This window comes from Emys orbicularis, chromosome 3 (genome assembly GCF_028017835.1).
Source record: "Emys orbicularis isolate rEmyOrb1 chromosome 3, rEmyOrb1.hap1, whole genome shotgun sequence".
NCBI classification, from domain to species: domain Eukaryota; kingdom Metazoa; phylum Chordata; order Testudines; family Emydidae; genus Emys; species Emys orbicularis.
In genome coordinates this window covers 78,220,356-78,236,702 of record NC_088685.1, presented here as the reverse complement: position 1 = coordinate 78,236,702, position 16,347 = coordinate 78,220,356, and the positions used below count along the sequence as shown (strand labels likewise).

The 16,347-nt window shown below is 37.0% G+C and overlaps 1 protein-coding gene across 1 annotated transcript in view; it reads left to right on the top strand.

Annotated features, from left to right (window-relative positions):
- USP45 (ubiquitin specific peptidase 45) overlaps positions 1-16,347 on the top strand; it is an 84,631-nt gene that overhangs the window by 56,319 nt on the left and 11,965 nt on the right. Inside the window, exons 9-13 of the mRNA XM_065400693.1 lie at positions 6,242-6,329; positions 10,439-10,520; positions 11,574-11,665; positions 14,668-14,724; positions 15,955-16,101. Coding sequence (XP_065256765.1) covers positions 6,242-6,329; positions 10,439-10,520; positions 11,574-11,665; positions 14,668-14,724; positions 15,955-16,101 — 466 coding nt within the window. The remainder of the gene's footprint in view (positions 1-6,241; positions 6,330-10,438; positions 10,521-11,573; positions 11,666-14,667; positions 14,725-15,954; positions 16,102-16,347) is intronic.

Sequence of the window (16,347 nt, the reverse complement as noted above, 5' to 3'; positions counted from 1 at the left end):
CAAACAAAGATAAGCACTCTAGTAAAAGGTACATTTACAAGTTGAGAAAAACAAAGTAAATCTAAGACGCCTTGCCTGGCTTTTACTTACAATTTTGAAATAAGAGAGACTTGTTTAGAAAGATAGGGAGAACCTGGATTGATGTCTGGTCCCTCTCAGTCCCAAGAGCGAACAACCCCTTAAACAAAGGACACACACAAAAGCCTTTCCCCCCCCAAGATTTGAAAGTATCTTGTCCCCTTATTGGTCCTTGGGGTCAGGTGTCAGCCAGGTTACCCGAGCTTCTTAACCCTTTACAGGTAAAAGGATTTGGAGTCTCTGGCTAGGAGGGATTTTAGTACTGTACACAGGAGAGCTGTTACCCTTCCCTTTATAGTTATGACAAAGGGTGATTAAAGCTCTGCCAAATTCCAGATTAGAACTCCTCAGACGCCACTTTCCTCTGTGTAAACTTTCAGCCACTGTCTTTTCCCTCCCTTCTGACTGTCCATGGAAGTAGCCTGTTTAAAGGTATTTACCTCTGCCTAAAACATTGGTAAATTGCTGCCTTTTCCTGTAAATACCTTTTTTCAGTTTTTCATCAGGACATAGAACATTACAGTACCCTGTTTTGTTCCCAAATCTAATTCACAGGAATCAGATCATTAACCTCCTTTCTGTCTGTCCAAGGGAGGCCTTTAGGCATACTCTGGATATTGTAAGGCCCACTCTTCTTAGAGGATGGCTTCCTCTTGTGCTGACAAGGGAGTCTGCTTTGGTGGATGAGATCAGCGCGGTATCAGTGTAAAGCTTGATTCGTCCCTTTACTTATCATTACAGAGTGACTGTAAGAATGTCTGCACGTGCAGTCTTTGGAATTCTGGGAGCCAGTGTCTTAGATGGTATTCCCTGCTTTCCTCCATAGCTAGCCTGCTTGGTGTCAAGATAGGTACTGCTAAGCAGGAGGTTCTCTCACAGAAAGGAAGATTTTGATCTTACTTTCTCTGTAGAAGCCAATCCTGATTTGAGTTCTAACTGGAGGTGGTGTAATTTCCAGTTGCATTTTGTCTTATCACTTGGCGAGCTCAGGGTGGCTGCAGGGTGGGTCCAGCTGCCCATGAAAAATTGGTCTTTCCACACACCATCAGTTTGCATTGATAAGACCAAATCTTCCTTCCTCCTTGCCAGTTGTGGAGATGGAAGGTTATTAAAGGGAACTAGGATGACAAGTAGAATGCAGCTTTCTCCCCCATGAAAAGCATTTGCATATAGTATATGCATACAAGAAGGGAACAAAGAAGATTAACTTTGAGTTATAATTGTTTTCAGGGCTTCTCAGGTCATCCTCTCTTAATCTAGAAGGACCAGATTCTGATATCCTTATGCTGGTACTATTGAGCCTGCGTAAGGATATTAGAATCTGGCCCTTACACTGTAAACTCTTTTGGGATGGAGTTTTGTGTCTTGTATAGGTCAGTCATAGGGTCAGCCCTTAAAAAATATAAATAATAATAAAGCAAAGATGGTTGCCAGTTTGAAGAATTTTGGGTAACAGGCTAAAGGGCACTAAAAAGAAATTTGTGTTGGCTTAGGTATCAGGATGCATTGCAGAAAGTTTTCCCATAGATGGAGTGACCAGGCAAACTGAGGGCTTTAGAGACTGATTCTAGGCACAGACATGAGGTACAGTGAGCCATGCAGAATAGGTCCAATAAAATCCTGGAATTAACTGATGACTTTTTTCTTTTTTCTCCTTATATTTAACTACACCTCTACCCCGATATAACACTGTCCTCGGGAGCCAAAAAATCTTACTGCGTTATAGGTGAAACCGCGTTATATCGAACTTGCTTTGATCTGCTGGAGTGCGCAGCCCTGCCCCCCTGGAGCACTGCTTTACTGCGTTATATCCGAATTCGTGTTATATCGGGTTGTGTTATATCAGGGTAGAGATGTACTTTAGTTTCTGCCTGATTTTCTCATTGTGTTTTTGTTCGTTTGTTTTTTTGGGGTGGGAGATAATTCTAAAGAGATGCCGGTCGGAGCTTTCCTTGGGGAAAGGGTGCTGGAGCTGAACTCCTGCTCCTTCTACACGCTGTTCTCAGATCATGGTTACAATGCTCATAAAGGTAAATGTTTGCAGTAGAACAGTTGTTTGTATGTGGCAGAGTAACTCCCTGTGTAGCCATGAGTATGCAGGAGGAGAGGAGGAAAATACTGTTTTTTCTGAAAAACAATTAGACAATCGCTATGCTTCAGACATATTCTGTAGTTATAGTTTTGATGCCAGAGGGTGTAATAAGTGGTTAAAAGAATTAGCATGAGGAAGGATGGCAGGGCCATTTAAGAATATGCTATTCAGGCATATACAGATTTTCCTTCTGGCAGTGGTCTTGAAGAAAGCTCTTGGCAACTTTAGACTTGTACATAATTTGTTCCATCCAGAAGGCAATCAGTTAATGATTATATAGACCCTTTGCTGTGCTCAGTATTATATGCTGCTTTTGATCAAGTGATACAGATAATTAGGACTTGCAATAACAGCTCAACTCATGGCAGAAACTGACCTAGAATCAGCATTTTGCCTGTTGCTTAAACACACAAATTATCTTTTCTATATTTGGAGGACAATATTTTTCTTGATCAGAGTATACCTAGAGCTTGTGCAGTTTCATGTTTGTTGTTTAAGTTCAATACATTCTGGAATGGGTGTTGAAGCAGAGGACTGGCAAAATCATTCCTCCAATAGTTAGATGACTTTTTTTGTTTTTGGTTGAGAACTCGTCAAATACTATTACATGTCAGGAGTTACTAGTGGAATTGGGAAAGATTTCCAAAATGATTTGCAAGTTATGATAGCAGATAAAAATCTGTGGTGAATAACTTTGGGGTGTTAAACTATATTATCAAGAATTATCTATTACTACTGAGGTTTCTTTGTATTCTCTTGCTACCAGGTAACAGCAAAGAATGTTACCAAGTATTCATACATTGCTTTGTGTACCTTGGGCCATGTAGTGGGTAAAAATTTCTGAAGAGACTGGATCTACTGTGCTAAGCATAGCATTAGCTAAGCTTGATAGGACTAACACTAATGCTTTTCTGGGTATAGAAGTGTCTGACTCTTGGAATTCTGTTACCTCCCTCCCCCCCCCCCCCCAGATTTCTTGAAGATATGATCAGAATTAGAAAAGGTGCCATTTATATCAAGACCCTTTTTGATACAGCCTAGGTGATTCAGTCGGATGAGCCGAACATGCTGTAGAACACAGCAAGATCAAAATCGCCTTTGTTATGAATGAATAATTTTATGTGATCCTCCTTGGGTTTTGATGACATATCTAGATAACTTATTGCTATATTCAGTAACCACACACAAGATGGAATGTGTAACTTTTGGTATTTAGCCATGCTGTGGGATCATAATATTTTATATAACTGAGGATGGAGTTACTTGAATTACTACAGTGAGACATGAGCTGGCTCCTTCAGCTGTGATTTTTCAAAACCACAATTGGGCATCCAAATCCCCTAGGCCACTTTGAAAAATGTCAGCAGTCACATACACCAACTTATTACCCTGCTGTTCCAGACCTAGCTTTATGGAGTGGATTGGCTAGGTCAAAAAGATGCTTAAAATATTTTGTTGTCAGTCTGAGGCTTTTTATGTATTCTAGAAATAAAAGTATCCTTTTGGCTTGCAGTAATATAGCATTAATATTTTTCAGAAGTGGAATAAGGTATTGTAGTTTGCTAAATTTAAGAACAAAGTCAGACGTGGGTGTGCTGTGAGTTGAGAATTCATGGTGCTGCACATGTCCTTGTAAAACTGTATACGAAGAGAACGTAAGAACGGCCATACTGGGTCAGACCAGTGGTCCAGTATCCTGTCTTTCAACAATGGCCAATGCCAGGTGCTTCAGAGGGAATGAGCAGAACAGGTAATCCTCAAGTGATCCATCCCCTGTCTCCCATTCGCAGCTTCTGGCAAACAGAGGCTAGGGACACTTCAGAGCATGGTTTTGTGTCCCTGTCCATCCTGGCTAATAGCCATTGATGGGCTTATCCTTCATGAACGTATCTAGTTCTTTTTTGAACACTGTTATAGTCTTGGGTTCCACAGATTGACTGCACGCTGTGTGAAGATATACTTCCTTTTGTTTTTGTTTTTTAAACCTGCTGCCTATTAAAGAGATGACAAGAGTTAATATTGTATGATTATTAGGGCTGTCAAGTGATTGAAAAAAATTAATTGTGATTAATCGCACGATGAAAAAAATTAATCGTGATTAATCGCGCTGTTAATAGAATACCATTTTTAAAAATATTTTTGGATGTTTTCTACATTTTCAAATATGTTAATTTCAATGTGTACAGTGCTCACTTTATATTTTTGATTACAAATATTTGCACAATAAAAAGCAAGAGATAGTATTTTTCAATTCACCTAATACAAATACTGTAGTGCAATATTTTTATCATGAAAGTTGAACTTACAAATGTAGAATTATGTACAAAAAAATAAATGCATTGAAAAATAAAACAATGTAAAACTTTAGAGCCTACAAGTCCACTCAGTCCTACTTCTTGTTCAGCCAATCGCTCAGACAAACAAATTTGTTTACATTTGCAGGAGATAATGCTGCCTGCTTGTTTACAATGTCACCTGGAATCCCACCCCCTAGACAAACCCCTCTGCTCCCTCTTCCCTGACTGCCCTGACCCCTATCCACACCCCCGCCCCTTGACAGGCCCCCCGGGACTCCCATGCTTATCCAACCCCACCCCTCGTCCCTTGACTGCCCCCCAGAACCTCCACCCCATCCAACCGCTCCCTGTCCCTTGGGACCCCCAGCCCCGGCCCCCTTACCATGCCGCTCAGAGCAGCATGTCCGGCCACTGTGCTGCCCAGCCGGAGCCAGACGTGCTGCCGCGCTGCTCGGCAGGAGCGCACAACCCCGCGGCCCTGAGTGCTGCCGGCGTGGCTGCGGGGGAGGGAAACTATTTCTTTTGTTTGTCGTTTATACAATGCAAATATTTGTAATCAAAAGAAATATAAAATGAGCACTTTGTATTCTGTGTTGTAATTGAAATAAATATATTTGAAAATGTAGAAAAACATCCAAAAATATTTTTAAAATTTCAGTTGGTATTCTATTGTTTAACAGTGCGATTAAAACTGTGATTTATGCGATTAATGTTTTTAATTACAATCTTTTTTAAATTCAATTGCATGAGTTAACTGCGATTAATCGCCGTTATTCATTATATAACACTGAATAACTGATTATATAACCAAAAATTATTTGACTCATATTAGTGATTAAGAAGATTACCTGGTTTTCCAGAATGGGAATGTTTATTTAAGAACACCCATCTCTATTAGTAACAGCATGATTTAAAGAAATTTATCATAAATAGAAGACTACTGGGGTTTAGTAGAAATTATGTACATCAGCAAATCATGAGAGAATTTGTTTCTCTTCCCCCTCCCCAGAGCACGGGTTCCCAAGCTTGGTTCACAGCTTGTTCAGGGTACGCCCCTGGCGGGCTGTGAGACACTTTGTTTATCTGAGCGTCCACGGGTACGGCCCCTCCAGCTCCCAGTGGCCGCGGTTCGCTGTTCCCGGCCAATGGGAACTGCGGGAAACACGAGCGGCCGTACCTCCGGATGCTCAGGTAAACAAAGCATCTCGCAGCCTGCCGGGGGCTTACCCTGAACAAGCCGCGAACCAAGTTTGGGAATCCCTACCCCAGTACAAACTAAAATTCATATGGTGCATGGCATTTATTTTTTTAATATATTCACCATCTTACCCATTCAGATGCCTTTCACTACATTCAGTAAGTTACAAATCGAAAGGTTGAGCAAGTAGGCTTGAAGCTGTCATAGGTAGATTATTGAAATATAAATGAGGATGAGCTCTTATCTTACTGTTACTTTCTAAGTAACTGTACTTGTGTAATTTCTGACCTGGAGTATGTTACCATTTGGTCCAAGACTCAAGATGTTCCTTCAGTCTCTAAATATATTTTTTCCAAATATTGTACGTATTATAACACTGAGTCTTGTATTCTATACGTCAGCCTGAGGTTTTTGTCTTTTTTATGATGATGATGATGATTTATTATTATTATTTTGGAAGGGTAGAGGAGGGGCACGGTAGGGGGAGGGGGCATAGTGTTTTGAAAATGCTTCCCCAGAGATCCTAAGTGGAAGCCATCGGAGTCATTTTGAACTTCTTTCTCGCTTCTTCTATAGGGCCCCTCGGTTTAAAGGGTTTCAACAGCAGGATAGCCAAGAGCTTCTCCACTATTTGTTGGATGCAATGAGAATAGAAGAAACAAAGGTAAAATCTTTGTATATTTTCAGTGAACTAGCTCGAATTGACTGTAGATCAGATGTCACCTTTTCACACACTTTGTTTTCTCTGTTTAAAATATACATAATGAAATGACTACTAAGGCTTGTTTCCACTATTTTTCAAAAAAGCAACTTGATTATTACATTTTCATTTTGGTATTTTAAATTTGTTGATCTGGCTACAGATTTCAGTTGATTGTTGAAGGGGATATCATAAATAGTGGTTGTTATAATTTTACAGTGACTTTGGAAGCACCATTTTAGGAGACTGATTCATCTGTAGTTATTAAAAAATATACTTTTTAAGTGGTAGGGTAAAAGTCATGTCCCTAACTCATTTGGTAAAATCTGCTTCAAGATAAAGCTTCATATACTGCCCCACATCCAGGGAGCAATTAGTTTGTTATAAAACTTCACTAAAACCAATTTGACTGGAAAAAAATTAAAGCAAAAATATTATCCAAGTTTCTAATGTCTTTTAGCAATGTTCTAAGTGAAGAAAAATTGCTTGTTTTACAGATGAAATTGTACTTCCCATTACTTAACAAATCTAGATCAAGTACTAAATATATATACATAAAGAAAGCTTTTTATATAAAAAAGATATCTATACACATTTAGTATTTATTTTCTTCATTTCTGCCCCTTACTTCCCTGTTTCCAGAAGTGCAGTTTTGAACCATAATACATCTGATCTGATTTGTTTGACATCTCAGGTTCATCACTGTTTTGCCTCTTTCTGACTCAGAGGAAAAGGTCTTTCTTCAGGTGTAATAGAAAATAGACTTTTCCCAAAGGAGGCACTTTACTATAGTAGTAATCATTCAATATAGCCCTTCTTCCATCCCAAGCAAAGTTTACTTGTCTAGTATCTGTAATGTACCTATACTGAATTATCATGGACATGAGATCTGAAGCCTCTCCTGTACCCGGGTCTCTGGCACAATAGAGCCATTGAGCCATCGCCACATAACAGCTCTATGATGCAGTATTTTTATGTATTTTGGACTTCATGGAACTATTTTTTTGACAAATGGCACATCTGGTCATCAGTCAGTCCATATTTTAATTGACTGAATAAAGTCTATAGACATTACTATTATAGCTTATAATGTACAACAAGATTATGCAGTGACAGTATCTATAAATAAGCTGCAAAAGTGGTTAGCATGAATTGTGGAAAGGCATTGCTAACATGCAACTCAAACCCAGTTTAATAATAACAAGCTCCTTGTTGCAAACCTGAAAACTTAGTTCATATAAACAATAGTGAACTATGGAGAAGCTTTTCTCAGTCCTGACATTATGTCATAAAATGACCCATTGAGCAAAACTATAAGGACAGCTGTTTTTTATTTCTTTTAATTTAAGGGGGGAAAAAGAGTTTTCAGAATGTTGTAGTGATGGCGTTACTGTGCTGTTCCTATTGACTTTAATGGGGTAGAGCGGCTTAAACCCTATTTACTGTACAACCTATAAGAATATAGGTTTAACAGTAAAAGCAAGGGAATGCTTACTTAAACTAATATTCTGACACTCCTCCCTCTCCCCATAATGAACAGATTAACAAAAATGACAGCATAAACTCCAGTGCCATCAGTGAACATGGCAGCGTCATTAGGTCTTAGCGTGTATTTTTTATTTGTCCTATTAATAGTTTCATTAGAGAGTAATGGTGGCTGCTGTTATCACCATAATAGAACATGTTGAGGAATATTTTCTTTATACATTAGGTTGTACAGTATTTCTGCCATCTCTGTCATTGGGTAAGTGAAGGTTGGTCCCACCTTTTACAGCACTTAAACCCCTGTTTTGCCATAATGGTGCATTACTATTAACAGTGACTTTATCACCTCAGGCTGTGCAGTAAGGGACATTACTAGTAAAAGCTCTTTTTTCTCCCCCTTTCTTTTTCGGGTCTATAAATGGTATGACAAACTGAGAATGTCAGATCTGTGGATCTATTCAATCTTGTGAGCAATGACAGTTGTGCCAGTCAGATACAAGCAGTAGCAGCATTGTCTGTCATGGGAACTGCACAGCTGTTAATCGTGCTATTGTTATGGAGTGTCACTACCATGTGTTTTTTGATTGAAGAAAGCCTACAGCAATATGTCTGCCACCAGAATCCTTTAGAAATGATTATAGCCACTAACCTTCCTCTTTCATGCTGCCTTTAAATGTTTGCTTTTGAGTGTAAAGTTTCGGTAACAGCCCTGATAAAATAGCGGCTAACCACTTCAGTGTACCTGTGATAAACCTTCTGTTTAGTTGAGCAGTCTAATTGGCACTTCTCTTACAAATTCTGATTAATTTTTTCAATCAAAGCTATTTGGTCTTTTAAAATATATCTACTGTATTCAAATAGGTGAGTGCAATCTCAAAATGCTTTTATAGCGCTACATAAATTACCTTTTCACTGTGCTTTTAATTTGTTTTTGTAGCCTATAAAACAGTTCTTCTACAGCGCCTTGAGGTTTTGTCTCCAATTTCTGGGCTTTCTGAAACAACATTGCATTATTTGGAATCCTGTTTTTATTTTTTTCTGCATCCTTCTGAAAATACATTAATCTATAAAAGTGGACCTTTAAAATAAAAGTCTGTCAATACCACAATCCAAATTACACACTGTCTGCTGTTTCCAGCGATGTGTGCTGGAGATTGTTTCACACCAGGGTTTGAAGTAGCTGAACCCTGCTGCTAATTGATTAATGTCTGCTGCCATTGTTAGTAGCACCCTGACCATTCAAAGACTATGTCTTTCTTTGACCTAAATAAATGGTTCAACGCACTAATCCCAACAAAAGGGGTTGCTTATGGCCCTAAACCCATTTATGGTATTCAACTTGGTGAATTACGTATTGATTAGACCTTTTAGTATATTGTTGGCTTTAAGATGAACAAAGCGGAGCTTGGGGCATCCGGACTTAATTCACAAGCCAGGTCACATACTCATAAGGTAGAAGTATGACTAATCTGGGGGTAGATAGATGAACTGGAAATCGAACCTCGAAAGCTATCCTTCATCATAGCATTTCCCAGGACATATGGTTTGAGTGGAACATGACATGACATGACAACTTATAACCATCTCAAATTTTAATATATATTTTATACTTTAGAACTATGTTGTAAAAGTGATGATTATTTGTTAGTAGGTCTGCTATGGACTACATACAAAACTTTTGTAGCATCACAGCTCGTTTCTGTTTGTGACTTCCATGTGCCATTTAACAAATATAGTAATACAGTAGAACTTTGCTACTTTTCACTAATGAAATGGAAACCCATTACATATTACTGAAGACTGTGAATAAGTACTTTTAAAAAGGGAGGAAAATAAAAACAGGGCCATATGGATAATGCATGAAAAATGTACTCTGGTCCTGTATTTGAGAGTATTGTTTAGTTTAATTATTTATGCTATTCCACAGCATACTGGGGAAAAGTTAGTTATATATTCTGTAGAAATATTGAAGCCGTAGTAATATGAGACCTCACTATGGTAACTGCTGTTAATTTTTTGCTGAGAAGTGGGCAAAACTTGCTATTTTTATGTGCAAGCTATAGGTACAGGTAATATAATTCTGTTGGATGCTATTTAGATGCAGTTCGCCGCCTCCAAAAATATATTTTTAGGGTTCTACATTCTCTTCAGTACATTCAGATAATCCTTATATGGGTTAATGGGAGTTTTCTGTACACACGTTGATGTGTGACTAAAGGTTGTATTGACTAGCAAATAAAATTTAAACCTACTACTCTCTAAATAGAGTAATTGAAGCATGGTTAAAGATATTTAGCAAATTTTACACATTTATATTCCAGTCAGTCACTGCACTACAAAGCAGTTTATTATTTTCTTTCCTAGCAATGTTCACTTCATAATCCACAATTTCTAGATAAATTCACTACCTACCTAAAATTTGCCCTTTTTGTGAGGAAAAATGCTTGATGTAGTTAAAGCTAGAGTTATATAAACTTGTGTAGTTTTCTGGAAATAACCAAAAATTGTTTCTAACAGTCTGTCAGTGTTTTTAGAGTGCCTATCACCCACTGAAAATACTTATTAAATATTTGTGTTTATATTTATAGCGTATACAAGCTGGTATCTTAAAAGCATTCAACAATCCAACAACTAAAACTGCAGATGAGGAAACTAAAAGAAAAGTTAAAGGTATGTTATTCTTTAATACAACATTGTCTTGTTATTTATAGTGATTTATTTTTAAGTTCTTTTTAGCAAATGAATCACTATAATATTATAATATAAATTAAAATATAATTTTCAAAATTGACTGCCTTGAAGTATTGTAGATGGTTTTATAAGGCTTTTATTATGTGTTATTCTGGTGCCATCTAGTGCACATGTAAAGTATCGAAGTGTTATGTACTAATCTGTTTCCAGTATCTAGAATAAAGGCTTTCTTTTGTTAGTTATTGTCATATAGGCGTGTAAAACTTTTACTTAAATATTCTGCTGCATCTTCAGATCTTTCATTAAGGCCACAACTATTGCATCACTCATAAAGAGACCACCTTAAATGCATTGTTGATTAAATTGCCACAAGGTTGCTGACGACATAAGTGTGTTGAGAATAACAACACAAAAATAAGATAAATTATTTGAATCAGGGCAGTATTTTCTAAACCTCAGTCTTTTATTTGCATAATACTTTAACTTTCTGTGTACAGCAAGCAATTAGCTTAATTAAAATTCCAATGGTATTGTAATTGTTCTGAAAAATTAAGTTAATCCTTGCCAAACCTGTAGTAATTTGATCTTGATAATGTATTACAAATCTATTGAACAGGTTTTGGTTTTGAGTTGTACAGTTTTTTAGAAGCTATTTGTCATTTAGAAAATCAACCAGCAGGTCTCCTGCCTAAATGCCTGCTACAGTGCAATAGAATATTATATCAATAGGACTTATGACTTGCATTGTGTATTAAAATAAAAAACCTTTCTTAAAAGGAGATGCAGCATTATTCTGTTACTGAAGGAGGAGGGGGAGGGAGAAACTGAATTCTGTATTTCTAAGCATTGACAAATATTAAAGTAAATGATATATTTTATTGAATTAATTTCTTTAGTGGTAAGAAATATTTTGAACCTATTCCTACATTGTACTATGTGTGTTCCGAATAAACCATAGAAAGAATTACATTGTACTTATACAGTGGCATTGGATCTGTTTTTTTCACATTAAAAAAGGTAATGTTTTTTCAGCATATGGAAGAGAGGGTGTGAAGATGAACTTCATAGATAGGATCTTTGTTGGTGAATTGACTAGCACTGTCATGTGTGAGGAATGTGAAAATGTAGGTATTTTGGAATTCAGCTCAATGTGGAATAGAAATGTATTGTCAATTTTATACTATTTATTTGTAAAAAGATTTTATTGAAGGCTGCTTATTAAAAAGGACTATTTTGTCCTTAAAATATTATCCTTTCCACTCATACAAAGGAGTCATGTGACTCGGAAAAGATTTAAATGCTTTAATTTGTTTGTGTCTAGCTAATCTTGGGCTGGAGGTTCCAAATTCTACAATAGTTTGGGAAATACTGATCATGTATTTAATGCAGCATTTCCCAGATTTTTGAAAACTGAGCCCCGCTTCGGGAAAATGAAACCAGTCCACCCTCCCTGCCCCTGCAACTCTGTCATGTGTTGTTAAAGTCCTCCCCATCTTAATGTATCCATTTTTCTTGCCCCCATGGGTAGTCCTTTGGGACATGGACCACACTTTGGGAAATGTTGATTTGATTAATGGGAGTGGGGAAAATATATTTAATCAGATTATGGAATTGATATTGATCTAAATGGTCTCTTCTTGAAATACTTTTAGTAGTTAACTTGATATTTTTATTAAACAATATATAACTTTAGTAACTTAGTATTGGTCAACATTTTATCAAAAATAAGTAATTTCCATAATCGTTAGAATTTCCTTTAGAGTCAAAAGGATGAAAAGTTTATTATTTTGATAAATTTTCATGAATTATTGAATGTTGCATTTATATTTGGTTTACAATATTATATTTCATATTATAGACATATAATAAACCCTTTCAGTCTGAATAATTAATCACAGTTCTGCAGTGCCTGGTAATCTTCCCCTTGTGTAAAGTGCAGAATATAATTTTAATATGTCACTGGTATCAATGAAGAACTTTATCTGCATACAACTTAGAAAGAAAGGTTAGAAGTTATATGTACCATATTACTGTTGCTTAGTCTGCACAGGAATCAGGAATTTGCTGGCTACAACCACATCAAAACAAGGTTCCAGCTCAGTTTCCTTTATCAGCATTGGTAGGGATTTTTTTGTCTAGCACTGGTTCTTGCAAAATCCCTCTCCACAGAAGCCTTGCTGAAATCCTGCTGACCCCAAAAAATAAACACACAAACAAACAAACACCACTTAAATTTAAACACGGAGCGCTAATCCTGATTATTTATTTTTCTAGCATCCAATGATATGTTGGGTGCATCACAAAACAAGTAAAAATGTTTTCCTAGCTAAATTTAACATAACACCCACAAGTGAGGGTCATAAACATACAAGGGGAAAGGAATGGCAAGGATGACAGTAATAAGAGAACATGGTTAGTCACTGGGTTGTATATACATTTTGGTATTTTTTGTTTGTTTACCTTCCACTAACTTCTCATAAGCAAGGTGGCAAATTTTTTTTTAGAAGGGATTTGAATGTGGCGAGAAAGGAAGCTTAGTAAACAGGTTTTGGCAGGATATTTCGGGCATAAGGTCAGCATGGAAGAGGGCACGAAGAGAAAATGTGAGAGAAAATGTAGATAAAGGTGGGTGACGTAATATCTTTTATTGGATCAACTTCTGTTGGTGAGAGAGACAAGCTTTTGAACTACACAGAGCCTGAAGAAGAGCTCTGTGTAGCTTGAAAGCTTGTCTCTTTCACCAACAGAAGTTGGTCCAGTAAAAGATATTACCTAAACTACCTTGTCTCTCTAATATCCTGGGACTGATACAGCTACAACTACACTGCATATGTAGATAAAGTCCAACTCTCTCTAATTCTAGCATACCTTTTTATTATGGTTTTCAGGAAGCAAAACATAATTTTGGAATAAATTAGGGTATTTTTAAACACCCTATACACTTTTTCCATAGATTGGCTTTAATTTAACTACTAGTACCACTCTAAGTGTAGATGTGTGACCCAAGAAATTCATATAATAGCTTTTTAGCTTTAGCGAATGAACCAGTTTCATGATTTAATCCATTTTGGGGTACATCACTTCAGATATGTCTAGGCAGAATCCTGTCATTTTACCCGCTTGTTGAGTAAATGACAATTATATCAATAATTGCATTCATTAACAGTGCAAAAGCTCAAACATTTCTGCATAGGGTCAAAAGATTCCAAGTTTCCCTTCAGTGTTTACTCTGCAGTTTTCCATTGGGTTTGCACCCTCTGCCTGCAGAAGAAATTGGTAATCCAACCACAAACACCATGTCCTCCAACATCTGCATAGATCTGAGATCCGCCAGCTATCACGTGCTTCCTGTGGCTCACTGCCTGTTCCCTTGTGCCATGTTGCTGTTCAAGCCATGCTGCCAGTGACTCACCATCCAGCATCTGTCTCTGGGACTTCCCTTTCAAAGGGTTTCCCTATCTTTTTAGTTTGCTCTAGGTTCTGGGATGGGGACAGTATGCAGCTCCCCTGCTTACCTCCTGCCCTCTCATGTATTGCTACACACCCTTAGAGAGCCTGTGCAGGTAAGGGAATACTTAATGGCAACTGACATGGAGGATAGGTCCATCAATGGCTATTAGCCAGGATGGTCAAGGATGCAACCCCATGCTCTGGGTATCCCTAAGCCTGTAGGACTGGACGACGAGATGGATCACTTGATAATTGCCCTGTTCTGTTCATTCCCTCTGGAGCATCTGGCACCAGCCACTGTCAGAAGATAGTGGCTTGGGTTGGATGGACCATTGGGCTGACGCAGTAGGGCCATTCTTATGACACTCTTTGAGTGGGAAGGGAAGGTCTCTTCTGTGTATGGATCACAGAGATGTATATGACCTTGTCCAGTGTTTTTATACACTGAAATTTGACATTGCATTCTCCAATACTTACTGACCCAAAATAAAATCACAGTTAGCTTTAAGTAAATATTTAGTACAAGGATTGTAGAAAGTTCTTCATTCTAATTAAAAAGATCTTGCACCTGACAATTAGCTTTTGAATAGTTTTTTTCCTACTATAATAGAAACATGGAGACTTCATGCTAGAACTCTAATACAGTTCTTTGTATTTAATTGTCTTTTCCTCCAAGATTTCCACAGTAAAGGAACCTTTCATTGATCTTTCACTCCCTATAATAGAGGAGAGGGTAAGAAACAAATCAAATATTTAATAAATAATCACAGCTTCTGCTGGAGTATGTTTTTACACATCTGTATAGAAATGTATAGATACACATTGTTTTGCTTTAATAACCTTAGTGTGTGTATGTATGTAATATATTATGTAATTTGTATATGTATATACAAAAAATATGTACAGTGTCTCTATCTGTATATTAAATTAGCCTAAATGTAGAACAATTCATAAATAGTCATATGTTTAGTTTTATAATACTTTGTGTACATATACCCATACACGTTCAAACAGATTATTGTTAAATTAGACTAAATGCAAACCAATTTCAGGGTACTTAGAAGCTTTTGAAAAGTCAATTCCCAATCTGTTGCTTTCTATATCTAAAGAAATGACTAAAGTAGTATTTAAATGCTCAGAGATTTACCTGCAACTCTCACTGAAGGCTAACAAAGTGATGAGGTAATGTAAAAATTGGTTCACTGTGAATATCATTGTTCCAAGTTATTTTAGAACATTATTTTGAATGTAATGATTAGCACAGAGTTTTATAAGCTCTCTTCATTAATTGGAAGATAGTCTTGGGTTTTTGTTTTAAGTATCCTTCTTAGCAGTTCCACTGTAGATTCACATGTAGGCTGAGGAGAGCATTTAATAACTTACGTAAAAAAGGAACTGATGGTTGGAGGCTGGAACACAATTATTTATTTGTTTGTTTGATCCTTGTTGTTGCAAATTTCACCCTCCTGTATCTGTGGAGTCAGTGGTCTTCCAAGAGAATTCTCTCTGGGGGAAAGACAGGCAGTTTTTTCACCACCACTCTTCCCCAGTGGTTCTACTAGGGAAAGGCAGTTTTAACTTGTGTTTGAGGATTACTGAGAATGAGTGGAATTGGTGCCTCTTTGATCATATTGTTTTCCTGGGAATGGAAGTTCCCATTTTTATATCTGCAGACCCTTGGGTGTCAATGCAGTTTTCCCAGGTATAGTAGGTTATGTTCTATAAACTTAGAAAGCAGTTGTGTATCACAAGTCAGAGGCCAGTTAACCAAAGAATGTGGCTTTATTTAGACTAGTACTAAATAAAAGTGCAACTAAGATATGAGAGCTCTCTCAGTTTCATGGGACCAACATGGCTACGCACTGCAAACAACTAAGAAACTTGCATTTAGTTATTTTATGGGTACAAGGAAAATGGGATTTTATATAATTTCTTTCCTAAATCACAATATTTTATTTCTCAGGTCTCAAAACCCGTGCCTTTGGGAAGGACAAGTAAATGTAAAAACATACAAGAAGCAGATCTTGGTCAGTTCAACTGCTCTGCTATTACTGCGCCAAATAATCAACAACCAAAAATCACCAGGAGACACTCTTTAACAAAAGATAAGGTTAGAATGTAACAGCATTGCTGGCCAACTTTATATTCAAACCCTGTTAGAATGTTTCAGGTAACAAAGTAGAATTCTAGTGTGCAATGAATGGGAGGCTTAAAAAAATCAACTTCAAATTGATCTGCTGCATATTTACTTCTAGATTTATAGATGTTGGAATTTTTAAAGTTCATATTTTTAAATAGCTAAATTACAGATTTATAAAAATATAGAGAACATTATATGCATGAAAAAATCAGTGAC